At 36.0% G+C, this 20,446-nt stretch overlaps 1 protein-coding gene and 1 long non-coding RNA gene across 5 annotated transcripts in view; one reads left to right on the top strand and one right to left on the bottom strand.

Annotated features, from left to right (window-relative positions):
• The window catches only part of LOC132428485 (uncharacterized), a 253,274-nt gene that overhangs the window by 7,744 nt on the left and 225,084 nt on the right, over window positions 1-20,446 (bottom strand). The gene's annotated exons all lie outside the window — the stretch shown is intronic.
• Window positions 1-20,446, top strand: part of NAB1 (NGFI-A binding protein 1) — a 46,287-nt gene that overhangs the window by 11,734 nt on the left and 14,107 nt on the right. For all 3 annotated transcript variants that reach the window (XM_060016405.1, XM_060016406.1, XM_060016407.1), the window contains exons 3-4: window positions 10,383-10,516; window positions 12,926-12,977. In XM_060016405.1, the coding sequence (XP_059872388.1) occupies window positions 10,383-10,516; window positions 12,926-12,977 (186 nt within the window). The remainder of the gene's footprint in view (window positions 1-10,382; window positions 10,517-12,925; window positions 12,978-20,446) is intronic.

Below are 20,446 nucleotides of genomic sequence, written 5' to 3'. Positions count from 1 at the left end.
AAAGTTAAAAAACGATTTCATAGCTAAAATTTATAGCCATTTATCCATTAGAAGAAAGAGAAACTCTCCTTGAAAAAAATGTTCAGTTGAATGCAGTATTTCATGTTAGAAACATTAGATCTTCCCCCCAGACTTATACTTTAACACAAAAAATATTATATATTTATTGAAAAAGTATTCAGTCATTACAAAAGGATGTGAAGTGATTGAATCTGTAAACATTCAGATTCTTTTATTTACCTATACAAATGTGGGATCATATTTTGTACACTCTTCCTCCCAATTCTTTTTTTTAAACTTAACAATATACTCAAACTACAGTGTACTATTAGATGTATTTTTTAAGTGATTACATATAGAGCTACCTTATTCATTTATGGGTTATATTATATTTCACAATATGAATGTGCTGTTATTTATCTTAACCGTTCACTTTTTGATGTCACTTAAGTTGTTTCCATTTTTAAAATTTTATATATGGTAGGACGTGAACATTACACATATATATCTTTACAGACTTGTGCATGTTTTACTATAGAATAGAGTCCCAACATGTAAAATTATGGGATCAAAGAATAAGTAGATTTAATATTTTAGTAGATACTGCTAAATTGCCTTCTAAAAAAGCTGCAGCAATTTATATTTTCACAGTCGTTGTACGCAGGTGTCCATTTTTCCACTCTCTTGCATTTATCATTTTTAATCTTTGTCAGTCTAAGAGATGAAAAAATTATCATTGCTCAAATTAACTTTCCTTAGTGAGTATGAGTATCTTTTCTTATGTTTAACAGACATCCAATTTTATATTCATATCCTTTGTTTTAATGTTGGAGTTGTTTGGTTGTTTTGTCTAACCTTTAAAATATTGGTAAGAACTTTTTATATTTTAAGGATATTAACCTTGGTCTTATGTTGTAAACATTTTCCCAGATTATCATTTGTCCTTTGACCTTTCAGACTGGTTGCCATGTGGAAGTTTAATTTTATATAGTAATATTTATTGATCTTGTCCTGTGTGATTTCATTTGTCTAATTCTCTATTCCTTCACCAGTATAGAGTTAGGTTAATTACTGTAGCTAAATAATGTACTTTAATATATGGAAAGGCAAGTGCCCCTTTTATAGTACTGTTCTGCAGCCTCTGTTTTTTTAGGTAATCTTACACATTTCTCCTTCCAAATGAAATTTTTAATGCATTTGTCAAATTTCCCCAAAATTTCTGTTGGTGTTTTGATTAGAAATGCCTTAAAGGTATAGATTAATTTGGACAAAAATGATATATTTACAATAATGAAAACTCCCGTACAGTAATATACTATATGTGTTTACTTAGATCTTTTATATTCCTCAGTAATTTCTTAGTTCTTTATTCATAGGTCTTGCACATTTCTTGTTAGGTCAAATACTGTGTATTATATATGTATATTAAATGTCTGTATCATAAACATACATTTATTTTGCATATATATACAGGTATATAAGATATAAAAGTGTATAATCGTAAATGAAATTTTTTCCTGCTTTTTAAAATTACTATCACTGGCCGAGTTTTGTATATTAATCTTGTCTTCAGCAATTTCACCATCTGATATTTTAAAATAAATTATTTTAGGGCTTCCCTGGTGGCGCAGTGGTTGAGAGTCCGCCTGCCGATGCAGGGGACACGGGTTCGTGCCCCGGTCCGGGAAGATCCCACATGCCGCGGAGCGGCTGGGCCCGTGAGCCATGGCCGCTGAGCCTGCGCGTCCGGAGCCTGTGCTCCGCAACGGGAGAGGCCACAACAGTGAGAGGCCCGCGTACCGCAAGAAACAAAAACAAAAACAAGAAACAAACAAAAAAAACAAAATAAATTATTTTAGATATGAATGGATACTGGTGCTTAATATCAGAAGTGGTTAGCAAAATTAGTCACAGGGGATTCTGTGATTTGATCTATTTTGGGCATATCCTTTTGTAATTGTTATATATTGTTGCCATACAATAATGGACTCACAAGAACTTGTGAGTAGATCTAGAAAATTCAGGTAGCATTATAATTCGGATACACTTTGACACTTTCATTACCTATGAACCAATAGAGAAATCTACTACAAGGTCGTCAGTAATAGGAAACAAAGGGCAAAACATGTTGGCAGTTTTAGGTTCATGCTATAATCCAGTTTTCATATAATTTTTAAAACAGAGCAGATGAAACACAGTCAAGGGCCTGTCTTTTTATTAAAGCAAAAGTATGTTAAAGAGATGACTTTAATAAAGCCTGTCAACCTCACTTAAAAAAATCCCAACCTACTTTAAAAAAATGCAAAGTGAATTATTTCACACTTTGCTTTTGCTAAGGGGCTCTTTGCTTCTTTGGATAAATAGGCACAGGTGGTATTTACGTAATGAGACCATTGTGGGTTTCCCAAAATAAGGGAACAGTCAAAATGAATGCCAGTGGCTGAGATGTGGGGTTGGGGGTTTTGGAAAGTGTGACTTGTGAAGCTTAACTTAGACCACTTATTATTTGTAACTCAAGTATGTGAGTCTGGTCTAATAATATAGTTTAGGATAGAAGTTTATGAATCAGGACACTTGCTTCAAACTAGTAACCATTCAAGAGTTTGGTAGAAATCACAAAATCCTGAGGGAATTAAAAGAAAGAAGGTACTGTCAAGTGTACCTTTTAGGTACACTTGTGATAATTTCACATTTTTTCATTTGACTGTTTACAATGAGAGCAAGATTTTTGAGTTTTTCCAAATTCCTAAGATTAAAGAATGTTACTAATTTGTCCTCAGTTTCTAAATAAGGAAATACGTGACTTATTCTTAATTCACTTTTGGTAGTATTTCTGAGAGTTTTCTTCATATAAACACTGAACACTCACTCTCTTTCAAGACATATAAGTAGGTCACGAGCAGATGAAAATCAGAAAGTTACCTATACCTGAAAAAATTTTTTCAACTCACAAGCATATAAAATTCTTATTCTTTTTTTATTTCTTTTTTTTTGCGGTACGCGGGCCTCTCACTGTTGTGGCCTCTCCCATTGCAGAGCACAGGCTCCGGACGCGCAGGCTCCGCGGCCGTGGCTCACAGGCCCAGCCGCTCCACGACATGTGGGATCTTCCCGGACCGGGGCACGAACCCACGTCCCCTGCATCGGCAGGCGGACTCTCAACCACTGTGCCACCAGGGAAGCCCTCTTATTCTTACATGCATTTTTATACTTGTTTCCAAGTATACATTGTAAATATATAATTCTTTACATTTTACAGTAAAGAATTGTAGAATGAATCATTGTTACACACACTGTTTTTAAGCTAGAGAATCAGTGATAGTCTTAGGACATGGCTAGGTATGGCCTGGCCATAGGAGTCAGACCATGAAGATGGTGTGAGGGGCTGAGGCCTAGTAACTGGTGTGGGACAGGTGCTAAGGGACAAACCCAGAAGCAGTACTAGAAGGAAGTCCAGGCAGGCAGAGTTCCATCTGTCCAAAGGTGTGTTGGCAGAGTATTTGGCAAACTAGGTAAGCAGTATGCATCAAATCTTAAAGAAATGAATGGATAAAGAGAGAGAAACTGAAAGTTGAGAATAGCAAGGCCGTGGAGAATGTAGGGGCTTGTAATATTCAGAAATAAAAGCACATAGACAAGTCGGCATTATATCAATCGAATATTTGTCAGCAGATAGCAACGTCCAGCTGAAGAGCTCTGGAACTCAAAGATAGGAAGGGGAAGAAGAGGAGAATGTGGAGTTAGTGGGTAAGTTGTAGACCTAGTGGAAATGCTACAGGAACTGGAGTGCTAAGCAGGTTACTAACATAAGGACCTCGGCCCACAGAATACATGGTGATGCCAAGTTTAGGTCAGTTACCAGTGTAGTGTTGAGAAGGCAAGGCTGAGTGTTTCAGAGAAGCCCAACAGTCTTAGTTCTGAGAGAGGGGGAATGCCAAATCCGGGAACCTCTTAGACCTGAGCATATTACTAGTGAGTTATGATGCTAAATTCCGAACTCTCAGCTTGAGTGGATCAATTTCAACGTCTAATACTTGAAAAGAAATGTTGGACATTCCCTTTTGATCATTTAAAAAAGTGGATTATAGGACTATTAGGGTAGTCGTTCTTCTTGAGTCACTTTTGATAAGTCACATTTTTCTGAGACTTTGTCCATTTCATCTAAGTTTTCAAACATATTGGCATAAAGTCGTTTATCGTTTTTAAGACCTAATATTGTTTGTACATTTGTCTCTTTTTCCCTGATCAGTCTTGCCAGAGGTTTGTCAACTATATTAATCTTTTCAGGGATCTACAAACTAGAGCCTGTGAGCAAAATCTAGCCCACCTCCTGATTTTGCACATAAACTTTTATCGGAATACAGCCATGCCTATTTGTTTATGTATTATCTATGGCTACTTTTGAGCTATGATGTAGCATTGGGTAGTTGTAACACAGACTGGCCTATAAAGCCTAAAATATTTACTATCTGACCTTTTACAGAAAAGCTTTCCAACTTCTTTTTGAGGAAGCACTTTTGGCTTAATTGATATTTTTAGTTGTGCTGTGTTTGTGTTTACATTTGCTTTCTTACAGTTTATTTTATTGTTCTAACTTATATTTTGTCCTGAGTTCATTAATGTTCAGCTGTTCTTCTTTTCTCATGTAAGGAGTGAAGGCCATAAATTCTCACTATGTATTGAATTAGCATTATTCCCAAAGTTTTGATATGTGGTTATTATTTTTTAATTCTGATTATTTCTCTTTTTATTTATGACTTCTTTTCTAATCCATGAGTTATTAAGAAGTTTTTTTCATTTCCTAATATGAGGGGGTTTTTCCTTTATTCTTTTTCCCAGTGATTTCTAACTGAATTACATTGTGGTCAGAGAACATGGTTTGTATGATGCCAGCCCTTTAAAATTTGTTGAGATATGAGTTATGGCCCAGTATGTGGTCAGTGTTTTTAATGTGCTTCTGCAGTTGTTGGTAGAGTGTTCTGTATGTGTCTGTTTTAACAAGCTTATTAACTGTTTTTCAAACCTTCTATAGACTGTTTTTTTTTTTTTTTTTGTCTGCTTGCTCTATCAGTAGCTAAGAGTTGTGTCTTAAAATCACCTACTCTGATTGTGGAGTTGTCTATTTCTCTATGTACTATGCAGCAACCTTATTAATCTTTAATAATGCATTTAGTTTTAAAAAACTTTTTTGTTTGATATTAATATAAGTACATATGCTTTCTTCTTGTTAGTAATTTCTTGTTACTTCTTTTTTCCATCCTTTTACTTTTAGTCTTTCTGAATCCATGTTTTAGATACATCTCTTGTAAATACCAATAATTGGATTTTTAAAAAATTCTCTTACATTCCTTGTCTTTTAACTGCAACATTTGGTCCATTTACATTTATTATAATGACTGATGTTTTGAATTTATTTCCTTTATTTTATTTTGTATTTCTTCCCTTCCTCCTCTTTATATCTCAGATTTACCATCTGGAATTAGTGTCCTTTAGCCTGAAGTGCATTATGTAGAATTTTCTTAATGAAGGCCTACTGATAGCAAACTCTGTCCTTCCTCACCCCATTGGAAAATATCTTTATTTTGCCCTCATTCTTAATTGCTACTTATTCTGGGTATCAAATTCTGTATTGTCAGTTATTTTCTGTTAGTAATTGAAGATATCATTTCCTTGGCCTTCAGCTTTCATTGTTGTGTTTAGAAGCCAGTGGTTATCTGACTATTGTCTGCTTTTGAAATCTTCTCTTTTACCGTGCCCCAATTTCTTCTCTCCTTCTGACTTCTCAATTTTTCTTAGTCATTTTTACTATATTACTCTTTAGTCATATTTTCAACTCCTTTTATTTCTTTAAATGAAATCTTTGAGGGTCTGTTTCTGCTGTCTGTTGTTTCTGCTGGTTTTTACTTTTGGTTCCTTGTTTCTTTGGATGTTTTATGATTTCTGTCTATGAACTCATATTTCTTGGAACTGTGGAAATGTTTTGAGGCCTAGGAAGAAAATGGATTCTCCTAGAGGCTGTTTTTGCTTCCACCAGGCACCTGTACGCTGCACATAACAACTCTGGGACCCTATGAAAATTAATTCTCAGGCTGTTTACTGTAAATTAGGGCTGAAAATCCATGTGAAGAGCTGATTTGGGGTTATGAAATCTCAGGAGAGTATCTTCTGTTCTCTCCCATTTAGTAACAAGGTTAAAGACAGGTAATTCTCCTTGCATTCTCCTGTGGGGTATGGGTATATTTCTAATTCTGTCTTGCATCAGGCTGTAGTACTTTCGTATTGTTTTTCGTAGACTCCTCAGCCTCACCTTTGATGGATACTCGGCTTTTCCTGTTATTCTCTTCCCACACTCACCAGCCCAGTGAGGGTGTAAAGATTGAAGTTCATCTGGTTTAGCAACTGTCCTCAACTTACTCCTTTGAGATACTGTCTTCATTCATTTTGGCCTGAATCGTTCTTACTGTCTTGCTGGCTTATTGATGCATTTAAGATATTTTTTCCTTCTATTTTAGCCAACATTTTTCCTGTGAGAAATGTGAGAGGGGCCGGTCACGGTACCTAGCCCTCCCTGTGCTAGAAATGAAAGTCTTGATTGCCTTTAGAGCTTCCCTATCACACATCCCTATCACACAGCATTCATGTAGTATTTTTATGCTAACACTTACTTGAAACTTAATTGAAAGTCACAATCATTTGATTGTTAAAGATTATAACTACCAGTAGAGAAAGTTTTAAAATCTAGTTAAAAATAATAGAAAGTTAACTTTAAGAAATCTTTTACATGAAGGTATGAATGGAATTTTGGTATTTTTAGCCATGAAAGGAGGAAGTGGAGGAAGTAAGTAAACCAGTGAGGGAGAATATCTTATTTTATACTTTTAACAAAATTAGAAACTTAAAACTTCTAAAAAGCTAGCTTGGTGCTGCAGTGAATGACTACTGGTTTTAGAGTATTTGTATCATTTTTCTATTTAAAATATATCATAATAGTTATTGATTTAATTATTAGCAACTGGGAGCATGAAATCGAGAAGATACAGAAAATACATTTTTGAGGGGAAAGCTTGATGAATCAGCTTCATGTTACAACTTGGGGTGAACTATAATTATTTCTCCAGCCTCAGTTTTTCTACCAGAAGTCTCTCTGAGGGCCTGGAGAGTTCAGTATAGTTTTTCCGTCTGTTGGAGCCTGAATTCAGGCACAAAGATTGTGTTATGTTTTTTTTTTCTTGGTTTCTGGTAGGATGATAGAAGGAATCTTAGAATATTGTTTTATTTTCTGCAGTTTTGAATGAGCTGGTACCTCTGAATGTTGTCAATTCAGATATCTTACTGACAATCAGAATTTCTCCATACTAATTTAGATTTATGAGTACAAAAGAGAAACAGCTACATAAAAAGCAACTTGAGAAGGATCTTTCAAGGTTATTTTAGCTACTGCTAAGCTGAAATTGAAGTTAGTTTATTTAGGAGATTATTCCTTGAAGTATGTTTTACTTTTAACTCCTGTAACATTGTGCCTGTCAAAAGCACTTAGGGAAGAAATTGATCTACTGAGGATTCTTTAGGAGGAGGGGAGAAAGCTGAAAATAAATTCCTCCTATTATGTTTTTATATTCAGTTATGGGTTTAAAATAAGAAGCCTGGGCTTATTGTAACCTTGTTGCCAGTAGCCGCATTACAAGCATATTGGTGATATTGCAGGTTTGGTTCCAAACCACCACAATAAAGTGAGACACACAAATTTTTTTTGGTTTCCCAGTGCATATAAAAGTTATATTTACACTATACTGTAGTGTATTGTGTGCAGCAGCATTATGTCTAAAAAAAATGTACATACCTTAATTAAAAAATACTTTATTGCTAAAAAATGCTAACCATCATCTGATAACACAGGGTCACCACGGACCTTCAATTTGTAAAAAATTAGTATCTGCAAAGTGCAATAAAGCGAAGCACAATAAAATGAGGTATGCCTGTATTTGAGAATAAGCCAGTGTAACCTACAGTTGGAAATCTGGGGAGGAGGATATTAGATACCTATATCATACCATATACTGCATACCATAACACATTCTAGATGGAGTAAATATGTGGAAAAAAATAAAACCATTAGACTAAATTATAGGAGAACATTTATATGTATTAGGGTAAGAAGGGAGCTTCTGTGCATAGCACTCAAGACAAAACTATAGGGCTAATGACAAACTATGAAAAAATAAAAAAACAAAACCACTACATATGAAGAGTTAATGCTCTTCATACATAACGAATTCCGTAAGTCCCTAAGAAACAAAATAGTGCAATAGAAGAAACAGGCAGCTACCATGAGCAAGCAGATTTTAAAATAAGTCAAAAACATAAAAATTTCAGTGTTATAGCCAAAGAAATGCAAATTATAACCAAAAGTCATTGAAAATACATCAGATTGGTAAAGCTTTTAGATAACAGCCAGTGTTGGTCAAGATTCTGGGAAATGAACTCTTCATATAATTGTTGGTAGCATTAAGATTTGAAACAATGTTTTTGGAGAGTAATTTGATGAAATATGTAAATCTCTTAAAATTTAGTATATTCTGTGACCAAGAAGTCTCTTTGTACTAATTTATTCCAGGTAAATAACTGAATATATGTGTAAAGATGCACAAAGAATGCTCTTTGCAGCTTTCTTTGTAGTACATGAAAAATGAGGGTAATGTCCAGAGTGAGGTTGATTTAAATAATACATTGCTATTTTCTACAATGTAATATTATATGTCTAGGTAGTAAAAATTACATTGTACAGGATATTTAAATTCATTCATCAGTCAATCAGTGTTTATTAAGCTTACTAACCATGCCAGATACTGTTGTAAACAAGCCAAGTCTCTGCCTTAATATATGAAAAAGTAAAAAATGCAGCATACGTAAGTGAAGGAAAGGAAGTTACACATCTACATTCACATGTATATATGTACACAGAGAAATATTGGAATAATATGCATTAAAATATTAATAGTCATTCTGGATGGAAGGACTGCATGCTGCATTCATTTTCTTTTGCTTCTCTGTATTTTCAAAAATTTTAAATAAGAAAAACTGTGAATAAAGTGGGATAACTGGGTAGGGAGAAAGGTAAATGCCTGATTCTTCGTCAAAGGAAAACGAGAACTAATACTAACAACAACTTTGTGCCAGCTGTCTTCTCACTTACTTCTTGTTACAGTCCTTGGAGGTAGTGATATTATCCCATTTTGCCTCTGAGAAAACTGAGGCTCTGAGAAGTTTTTACATGTCCAAAATCACACAGCTGGTAAGTGACGGAGCAAGACTCATCCTAGGTCTCTCTGCCATCACATCCCATCAGTTTGCCGTCAGTCATGCCTGGAATGAGTATGTTTCTTGCTTTTTAAAAAAGCCTGATATACCTCTTGGCAGTTCCTTACTTACATCTATTTAAGTTGACAAAATTATGTGAAAAATATTTTGTAGTCTAGTAAACAAATTATAGATTTTCAGTTTAGGATAACCTTTGATATTTTAAATTTTAGTACAGGTGTTTGGTCAACTAGCAACTCTATATTGGCAATATTTAGCACTTAGATGAAAGAGTTGAATTAGATGAATCTTAGAGATTTAGTGACTCCAAGACCTTGATTTTCCATTATAACCCTCATTTGTGATAATGCTATCTTTTACTGATTTTATAAATACTTAACTAAAATCATTTTTTATTTCTTCCTAAGAATTTTCATGTCAGTTCACCTTAAAAAAAATATCTGGGGCTTCCCTGGTGGCGCAGTGGTTGAGAGTCCGCCTGCCGATGCAGGGGACATGGGTTCGTGCCTCGGTCCGGGACGATCCCACATGCCGCGGAGCGGCTGGGCCCGTGAGCCATGGCCGCAGAGCCTGTACGTCCGGAGCCTGCGCTCCGCAACGAGAGAGGCCACAACAGTGAGAGGCCTGTGTACCGCAAAAAAAAAAAAAAAAAAAATCTGTAAGACCATGTATACTCACTTGTAGTTAAGGAAATATTATCAGCATATCATAAAATCATATCCCTTGGTTTCTCATAAGCAAAATAAGATGCAGAACATTTTTTAACTTTTTATTTTGCTTATTTTCTATAAACTCTCCTACTTAAACAAAAATAAATAAAGCATATAAATAAATAAAACCAAGATGACTATTTTGATTAGTTCAAGTTCTGAGAGATGTAGATAACTTGATTTGCTTCTGAAGTTAGGCAGTAGGACTAATTAGGAGTGAAGGCTAACCTGATTTTCGTAAATTATGATTTCATTATATAATGATGTGACTTCTTATATTCTTAAGTGAAACATTTTCTGTATTGATGAAATAAAAATGTTTATAATTTTCGAAACTTTGTTTTGAACATGCAGCTCACTGTTAATGAAGCGGCTGCTCAGCTTTGTGTGAAGGATAATGCTCTACTGACAAGAAGAGATGAACTTTTTGCCCTGGCTAGGCAGATTTCTCGAGAAGTCACCTATAAATATACTTACAGAACCACCAAGTAAGTGTTTAACTAATTGGCAGTATTTTTGCGTTGTTTGTTAGAAGTAGAGCTTGAAACACCATCCGTTGATAGAATATAAGCATATCTGAAAAAGTTGAAGTGTGATTATAGTTCTATAAGATTAAACAGTGAAGTTCAAAACATTATTGCTGAAGTGGTTTTCATTGATTTGTTGAATCCTCTTTTATTGTCTTTTGAAAGATAGTTCCCTAGGACTATAGCATTGGTTTGGTGTGGTTCTCGACATTCTTCTCTCACACAGATGCTTTCTTTGGTTTTGAGTGTGATGATGGGATTTAGTTAGTCATCATTTATAGACCTATTTGTATACCCTACCAACTACATGAACTTGTTGAACTCTCTGTGGAAGCAACGTGTTTCCTTTTGCAAGGTGTCTGCGATCTAATGAGATTAGCTGAATAGATAAAAAGACTCCATTGCCCAGTATTTAAAGGAAAATTGGAAAATACTAGGTTACTAGCAAGGGCAATATGGAACATGTGTTTGAAATAAAAAACCCCATGTTGAAAAGCAGTGGTGATTTTAAAATTTAATGTAAACATACCTTATTATTTTTCATCTTATCCTCACTTGAAGCCTAAGCATTGTCTATAGATAGCAGACCATTTTGATTTTGTTCACTTATTCCACATGGACCCTGATTTCCAGTGCACCATTGGTTGTGCTTGCCACTGCTTCTCGGAGGAGATGCATTAGTGTGACTGAGTGTGTGTGTTTAAAAAAAAAAAAAACACATCCTGAGCACCCTTTCCAGCTCTAATAAATCACATTTTCTGGGGATGGAGCCTTAGAGTCCAAACATTCACAAGCATCTCCTATGATTCACGTGTATATTCAAGTTTGAAAACCACTGATACAGGCACTTGCTGTCATCACCATTATTTTCCCCAGCTCACAGCAGCTTTGTTGTCTGTCCTATCTCAAGAGCCCATATACTTACAAACTGGGAACAAGTAAAATTATGCAAAATAAATGAACAGGATAAGAATACACAGCAATAGTATAGGATTATTTACAAGATTCTTTTTGAGTTGAGTGATCAAGAGCTGATTTTTGTGACTTTGTTTTCTTCACCGTATTATACAATATTTTCTTTCTGACTGCTTTACTTAAATAATTTTCTTTAATCAAAGTAGTACATGTACATGATTTATGAAGTCACATAGTACACAAGGCTTATCACGAAACTCAGCAATTCCCCTGCTCCATCCCCGTTCTTTCTGAATACTACGACCCAGAGGCGACTGCTTTCAACAACTTTTAGTTATTTTTTGTAGTGTTTATTTACATTTATACGTTTTTAAAGTTAAATCATTTTAAAATACACAAGACTTTTACATTATTTATAAGCCAAAACTATGTATAAAGCTAATGCAAAAAAGTTGCACTCTCATTTCTGTCTCTTTTTACTCTGTTCCTCTTCTCATTGTAGGTAGTTTTTATTAATTTCTTTTTCATCCTTCTAGTGTTTGTTTATGCACATGTAAATAAATATAAATATGTTTTCTCACTTATACCTTTTTTTGAAAAAACAATAAGTAGCATGTGTCTATATTATTCTGTATTTTGCTTTTAGTTTAACGTGTCTTGGAGATCTTGCTATATTAGTACATATACATCTTCCTCATTATTTTATACAGCTGCATGATACTGCCTTGTGTGGATATACCATGATTCATTTAACTAGTCCCCTGTTGATGGATACTTGAGTTGTTTCTAGTCTTTTGCCGTTATAAGTAATACCACAGTAAATAACATCATACATATCATATTTTGTTGATTCTGAGGTGTATTTTTCCACATTTTAACATCTTTCAAGTTGAGGTATAACTTAAAATTTATGACTTGCCATCGTTTAATTGGCAGTTATATTTCATGTATATGTAGGTGCTTCTGTGGGAGAGATTCCCAGCAGAGGGATCCCTAGGTCCAGGGAAAATGCATTTATAGTTCTGATAGACAAAATGCATTTTAATCTCATACTGTAGCCTTAAGCATTTGTCTTAAATGGCCATTTTTTTTCATTTTATCCTAAATTATACTGATCCATGAAGGGTGTCATGGAATACAGTCCTCCTTGATTTTTTTCCTTTTTCATTATGTGGTACTCATTAATACTTATTGAGTACTTTCTGTGTGAGGCATTCTTAGGTAGTGTGCAATAATTTTAAAATGTGTAATATAACTGTGTCTGCCTATTTCCCCAACGTTAATTTAGAAATGATAAAAAGTCTCTTTTTCACTATTTTAATGTTCATTATGAAGTCTTATTTCTGGTGGCAGGGCTCCAGGGTTATATGTTTTGGTGGAAGCTTATAGATTGAGGTGCCTTTAGAAAAAATTTGTTACCTTCTCAAGTTTTTCTCTCTCCCCCATTCCCCTCAGATCAAAATGTGGAGAAAGAGATGAATTATCCCCGAAGAGAATTAAAGTGGAGGTATGATTATGTATTATATTTTCTTATGCTAATAATGTTTGCTTACTAGTTCAAACTAAAAAAAAGAATGGTCCCATCAACTAGTGAGAAAATGTGAATTGTAGAATCTTAAAAATTATATAGAATTTGGTTGCTTTGAAGTATCTATAGTAATTTGAACTAAGATACTCAGAAAGTTCTTAGAAGGAAACAACAATGATAAGCATGATGTCCAGTCAGTTTATCAAAGGTTGATTTGTAAATAGATGTTTCTTACAGATTTAAAACTCTTTACTGGTTAAACTATTCCTTTTATAATTTTTTATTTACATCATTAGTCATCTTATCAAATAGACTGAGAGGAGCTAAGGTTTAATTTCTTTATATTAAATATCTGAGAGAAGTGACAATTTAGTAGCTGCAAGTTATGGGGACTTTACTGTAATTAAAAGCCTCTTTTAGGGGATCATGGTTGAGGCAGTCCTGATTTCAGACCTGCGAGTCGTAAGGTGAGTTGAGCAAGAAAAATGTGTTTTTCTTAGGGCTCTCAGAACTGGTTTCAGAATGACTGCTCCTTAATTTGGATTGAATACTTTTTTAAAGGCCAGTCTGCAACAGAGCGGAAATTTGAAGTCAGGAAACTCCTTCCTTTTTTTCTTGGGTGGGGGATAGCAGTCGGTGCTCTTAGCCATTCATTATTTAATTTCAAGTTAAAACAAGCTATGTTTAACTACCCTAAATTTCCATCATCAAATTATTCTTACTAGTAATTTGTTAGTAGCATCTGTTTGTATGTAATAATCTTTCATTTATACCAAAGCCAGAGTTAATCTTTTAAAAACATAAATCCCTTTTCTTGCTTCAGTCTTTCCAGTGGCTTTCTACTGTGCCTAGAATAAAATCTACGCTTTTTCCTGAGGCATCTAAGACCCTGCGTGATCTGACTCTGGCTTGCATCTAACCCCATCTGCTACCACACTTCCCCATTCTTACTGTGTCCCAGCTCCACTGACCGACTTTCTGTTCCTAGAACACGTCAAACTCATTTGTGCCTCAGCCCTCTCTGTTTGTTCCTCCGCTGTAGATCTTTCTGTAGATCTTCACATGGCTTCAGCTCATAGCAGAGAGTTTTCTCTGACTTCCCTGCTTCCCTTTCTAAAGAGGCACTGTTACCCCAACATCACATTAAGGCTCTTTGTCCTGGCTTGTTTTGTTTTCATAGCACTTACCAGTTTCTGAAACTATTATATATTTATTTTCAATTTATTATTGGTCTGCCCCATTAGATGACAATAGAGCTCTTATCTGTCTAGCTACTACTTTTACTTAGTTTACAATAGTGCCTTGCACTTAATAGAACTTAATAAAATCTGTTAGGTGAAATGATGAATGGCCATGGGTAAACATCTTTGACTTCTGAAAGCTTTAGCCCCAAGCAGTGGTTCTCAAAGAAGAGAAAAATGTTGTCCCAAACGAGCACCTTTTTAAAAATTGTGCTTATATTTGTAATCTCTCTCACTGTTAGCTCTGGAATAATGTTTAAGATGGGTTAGCCTCAGATACCACTCAGAAAATTTATTGAAATGATCTAAGGCCATTGAAAGAACTAACTAGTGAAATAGTTTTCTCCTGTTGCATCTCAAGATAATAAGTAAGAGAGTATCCCTGTGGATTTAGCTGTTAGTGACTCTACCACTGAAAGGGAAATTGGATAAACAAAGAAACTGCTAAAAGGCATGTGCCATTGGAGGATTTAGGGGAAAGAAGGTACAAAACCTACCCAATGTCCAGTAAAGGCAGGCAGCTACTAGGTTAGAAATTACGTTCGCCTCTCTTTCTCACGATTGGCTCTCCATGTCATCATGACTCAAGCTGTTCTCACATTTAAGCCCTGGTTTGTCTAGCTTCAGAGGTCACTAGTGAACATTGAAGTTTGAAATCATGAATCTCATGGACTCTCGGAGCTATAGTGTTTTCTTGTTAGGCTGTGTTGATAAGTCTTTCTGACCCTCTCAATGGCCCTGATCTGAAATGTAAACAAGTTGTTTCTTGTATCCAGTTACAGTGTTGTGAGTTTCTTTTTAGGAGCTTACAATGTTAGGTTATAGCATTAGATGTGACCCTTCTAGTCCTTTATATTCCACTAGAGATAACTGAATTATAGTTCTATATGATTAGTTTGTTACTTTAATAGACATCACAAAGCCATTTGAACAGTTGCAGATTTAGAATTAAGATAATCAGTGTTTCCTTTTTCTGTGAATAACAATTCTAACCTTTCCTAAATAGACAAGTGACTAATCAACCCCAGGTGTCTGTAAATGTTCTTATACTAAACTCTTGATTTTGTTTCCCAGAAATGAATAGCGACTTTAGCTTTGAATTTAGGACAGTAGTTTACTTTTGTTGGTTTGTTTTAATTTTGTCTTGTTTTTGCTTAGTTTTTTAAAAAGTTTGTGTTTTGCAGAGCATCAATATCTGCAAAATGTGTGTGTTATACATGTGTGTATACTTACACATGTATATAGTGTATTGTGTAATCCTTTGCAAAATACACAATATTGGCATAAATGCTGTCTGAATTCCCTTGTGGTATACTCTAAGTCAAATTCGAGATACTGGAGCTGTTCATTTGGTTGTGGAAGCTGATACTGAGGTAGTTAGTATTGGTCGTATAGGGTTACTACTCCCCTAAGAAGATTTTTCACCAAGCGTTAGTGCTTTATTTATGTCTACCTTCTGTGTGTCTACTGGGGAGGAGGAGAATTTCTGGCATGAGGAGAGATTAGAGGAGGCTTTATTGAGGAGATACCATCTGAGCTGGGTTTTAAAAGAAGGATAGGATTTCAGAAGGTAGGGATGTGGGGTGGAGGGCGGAGGGGAGTTGCAAAGAAAGACTAGCATGGGCAAAGACACAGAGGTAAGAAAATACTCTGTGTGTTCAGAGAACAATGAGACCAGTTTGTCCAGAATATGTGGCTGACACAAAAGACAGTCATAAGTAAAACTACAAAGATTTTAGAATTCTTTGAACATACTGTTTGTCTTATTTGATTATTTGTTTTGTGATTCTTAGCTTATTAACTCTCTATTAAGAAAAAGTAATATAAAAATAAACTTAACCCATTGTAAAGCAGTATAAGATTCCTAATTACTAGGCTCAAATTAATGAGTCCTTTTTTCTCTTCCTTTTCATCTTTATTTTTCCAAAATCCTTGACAGCAACCAATGAGCGTACATGCCAAGTTGCTACGTTTTTTCAATCTTAAACAGATCATTTTTAAGATCAGAGAACAAAAAGAAATGTCATGTCCAGTAGATGAAACAGAAATAACTCAAAAGAGACGTGTAAAGGAAAGAGAAACGTTTTCTTGTATGCCGTTTTCAGTGCATGAGTATACACTAAAAAAAATTAGTGCTTTGTTCAAGCTCAGTAGTTGTTTACTTATTGCTAAATGATGTATTTTCCTGATGTTTGTGAAGGGTTGGGTGGAATGAAATTTTAAAATCCTTGTCATATTTTTCTCTTCTTATTATATAGTAGGTTGTTCCTGCCCTAAGGATAGTTAACTATTTATTTGATTGTCGTTGTTGTCGTTGTTTAATATCAGTATATATGTTGTGAAGTACTCAGGATAATCTCTTGTCCTTGAATAGTGCTCCTTCCTACAGGGCATGTAAGACATTAAAAGACATAGAGATTTTGAACTTCATAGTTCCTAGAATATATGAGATAGTCACAGAGGAAAAAGCCTGCTAACTTTGGGAGGCCTTATTAGGGTAGCCTGTCATTTGGAATGCAGCCTCTAAGGAAAGCCTCTTTAGCCCTCTATGTCAGTACGTGAGGTTTGGGAATATCCTACTGAGGCTAGATGAATAGCTTGTCCACCTGGAATACAACCTTCTGTGTGAATCTGCTTTCAGCTAAACTGCAAATGGATTATGCTTATTCTTTTCTTTTTGATCAGAGGCCTCAAATCCAGCTCTGGGTCAGTTGTAGAAATAACTGGGTTTTTTTTTTTTGAAATAACTGTTTTTATTGAACCTGTTGTATGCCTGTCCATGCTAGGCATTTGAAATTATCACAGACCTTGTCTACTCTATATGGAGGCTTTATGATTTCCATTTACAGCCAAGGAGAGACTCAGAAAGGGCTTGGTAACCTGCCCAACTTTCTACATTGCAGTGGCAGAGCCAGGGCTTCAAATCTAGGTCTGACTTCTAAACTTCAAAGCAATACCACTCTCCTGGGTGCTAATGAGCATTCACAAAGCATCTTAGGTGTGAAAAACGCTATCCAGATTATACCTTTCCTCCTGCTAGTATGGTAAGAAGGGCAAAGTGTGCACAGGATTGGTAGTCTTTGAAGAAGGGGGAAAGAATCACAGTTATTTTCTAATGCAAGGAAGTTTAACAATTATACTTTTTTTTTTTTTTTTTTTGCGGTACGCGGGCCTCTCACTGTTGTGGCCTCTCCCATTGTGGAGCACAGGCTCCGGACGTGCAGGCTCAGCAGCCATGGCTCACGGACCCAGCCGCTCCGTGGCATGTGGGATCTTCCCGGACCGGGGCACGAACCCGTGTCCCCTGCATTGGCAGGCGGACTCTCAATCACTGCGCCACCAGGGAAGCCCAACGATTATACATTTTGAGTAGAAATTTTAACAATATAAGTGACAAAATGTATTTAAATATAAGATATCACCATTTGACATACTTATTTTTTACAATGAAGCAAAACAGTTTGTTGGGAAGATAAACAGTAAATCAAGAAAAATTAGTTTGACTTATTTATACTCTACCTGTGACAGAACATATTTAAGATGGCTTGACTACTAAAGGAGATGAAAAATCAAGAGCCAAAGTCCCTGGCTCTCTTGTCTTCCTCTCAGTTTTTTTAAAATTAGTTATAAGTGGATTCAGTTGGTATTTTTTCTTTTTCATCAAGAACATCTCCTATGAATAAACCCTGTCATTGCCTCCAGTATAATAAGTATTAGAAGAGAGGAAGGGTGTGTAAAACAACCAGTCTCAGCCCTGGCGATGGTAGCTGACTAAATGGACGGTTACTGTTCATTTCTCGTCTGTCAGTTTTCTTCGTTCACTGAAATTGCTGGAGACTAGGTAAAGAGATGAGAGGTGACAGCATTCTTCATCCTGTGTGGGCTGGGAGTGCAAAGCAATCAGAGATAACTGGATGAAAGAAATGAAGTTTGTTAATAGAGACCAGAAAGTCAGAGAATCGGGGCTTGAAAAAGAAAGACTTAGAGGAAACATCTGCTAGCAGTTCCAGTGTGTTGAGGGTGGCAGAGTGAGGAAGGGGGAGGGAAGAGGGTCAGAATACCCACCTACGCTGTTACTAAGCTTGTTGAAAAGAAAGCTGGTCTAATTTGATGTAGACTCTTCCCCTCTGGATCAGAAAAACAGAAGCATTACAATCTGCTATTCATATAGAAAGTGTGAGTAGAGAAAGGGAAAATGCACGTGTGAGGCCGAGAACATCTGTTGGAACAAGTTGTTTTAAAGATAGCTAAGCAGTGGTTTTAAAGCAACTTGATAGTGTTTGGTGGAAAGGATGAGGAGGAATGGGGGTGGAGACCAATGCGATGAGAGTAATTAATTAGGTCATGAACAGCATCCCACCCTATATCTTTTATTTTCTCAGTGCTTAGACTCAGAGTCTCATAAGGGAACACTGTGATTAATGGCAGCAGCCAAGAATATGACAAGAAGATAAATTGCTCATAGCATGGTACAGCTGGTTCCTGGGAAAAAAGCTTCAGAGACATATCAAGAGAGTCCTGTAGCAAACATAATGTGAAAGAGACCATTTTCTTGGGAATGTTCTCACTTTTATTTCTAAGTCATATATTTTGGGGTACAAACCTACTTTGTATGTCATGAAATGATAGCTACTTAGTCCAGTAGTCTTCCCATCCACGATGAACTGTCAAAGATTGAGAGAAAATCGGAATAGTAATGTTCCCAGTTGCAGAGAGACCACTGATCTGTGTTATTTATTGTTATTTATTTCTTATTGCATGCTTGTATTTCTCTTTATTAATGATGGAGCAGTGTCCATTTTCTAAAAACTTTCGCATGTAGAGCTTGAAGTTCCCCCTTCCGGCTTTTCAATATTCTCATGGTTAATAGTCCTAATAATGGTGCCGCCATATATTTGTATAGCAGTGTATACTTTTTCAAGCTTTATTATTTGCATTACTTTATTTAATCCCCACAAATCTCCATTGGGCAGTTAAGCTATGTTTTAATCTCCATTTAAAAACTGGGAACACTGGAAATAATGAGGTTAACTTTCTTGCCTGAGATTACACTTCTGGTTCCTAACATGAGAAGATAAGATCAGTCCTTTCTTCTTCGGCAAGCTCCATCAAAGATAATATTGAGATATTCGAGCTCCTGGGGGTTCTGGCCTGGGCTCACTCCACTCAGGGCCTGATGGGCTGGAACTCTCCAGCCCTGACCTTACCCCAGGTTCCAGAGTCAGTGCATCTGCCTACCGGAGGTCTCACCAGCAGCAGATCAGACTCCATATGTCCCCAACGAAATTCATCAACTTTCTGCTCTCTCCTCAAACCTCCTGGTCTTGAGTTTCTGATTCTAGTGAATGTTATCACCAAACTCCCAGTTGCCTAAGCCATATCTCAGGAATTCATGTGTTTCTCTGTTGCATCTGCCATTGTGTGGGACTAGGCCACTAGTCTCTGTCTTCACTACAGCCCTCTAACCACCATCCTGGACCCCCCTCCCCCAGTACATTATCCCCATCTCATTCTGATTGGGTTTTCTAATGCAGATCTAATTAGTCTTTTCCCTAGACCTTCAAGGACTTCTGTTTGCATTTAGGATAAAATCTAAAATTCTTAACATGACTTACAAGGCCTCATAGAATTTGGCCCTGGGTTTCCAGCTTCTCAGACCACTCCCTCTTAGTCTATTCCCTGTGTTACCTATATTACCGTATTAAGTATTTTCCAGTTTCTCAAGGGTATCTTGTTCTTTTTGCCTCTAGGCCTTTATATAAAGCTGCTCTCTTTCCCTAGAGATCTCTTTTCTTTCAAGTCTCAGCCAAGACATCATGCCCTCTGGGAAGCCTTCCCTGACACAGTGACTCCCCTGTGCTCTGGATCTCTTTGTCCATTTCCCTTTCTACACTGTATTTGTCAGGAAGGCAGGAGTCATTGTATCCCCATCACTGAGTTCAGAGGATAGAACCTGTTAGGCAAACAAGATTGAGTGAATAAACAAGTGTTTCTAGATTTCCATTGTTTTTTCACTAAAATAGTTCCCCACCAATATAGTCAATATTCTCTTGGTGGTTTTAGTGTTAAATGCCTAGCTCATTCTCTAAGATATCTATACTATGTAAATATTTCTAAAATTTATCTTATTCCCCCTGTATCACAGAGATATAGTAATATCACAGCATGCTATTGTTTTACTCTGATTAAATCTGGTGACTTTTTGGG

The sequence above is a fragment of the Delphinus delphis genome, chromosome 7 (assembly GCF_949987515.2).
Source record: "Delphinus delphis chromosome 7, mDelDel1.2, whole genome shotgun sequence".
NCBI lineage: Eukaryota > Metazoa > Chordata > Mammalia > Artiodactyla > Delphinidae > Delphinus > Delphinus delphis.
Note: the sequence above shows the minus strand (reverse complement) of the source record. Positions and strands in the feature narration are given on the sequence as shown.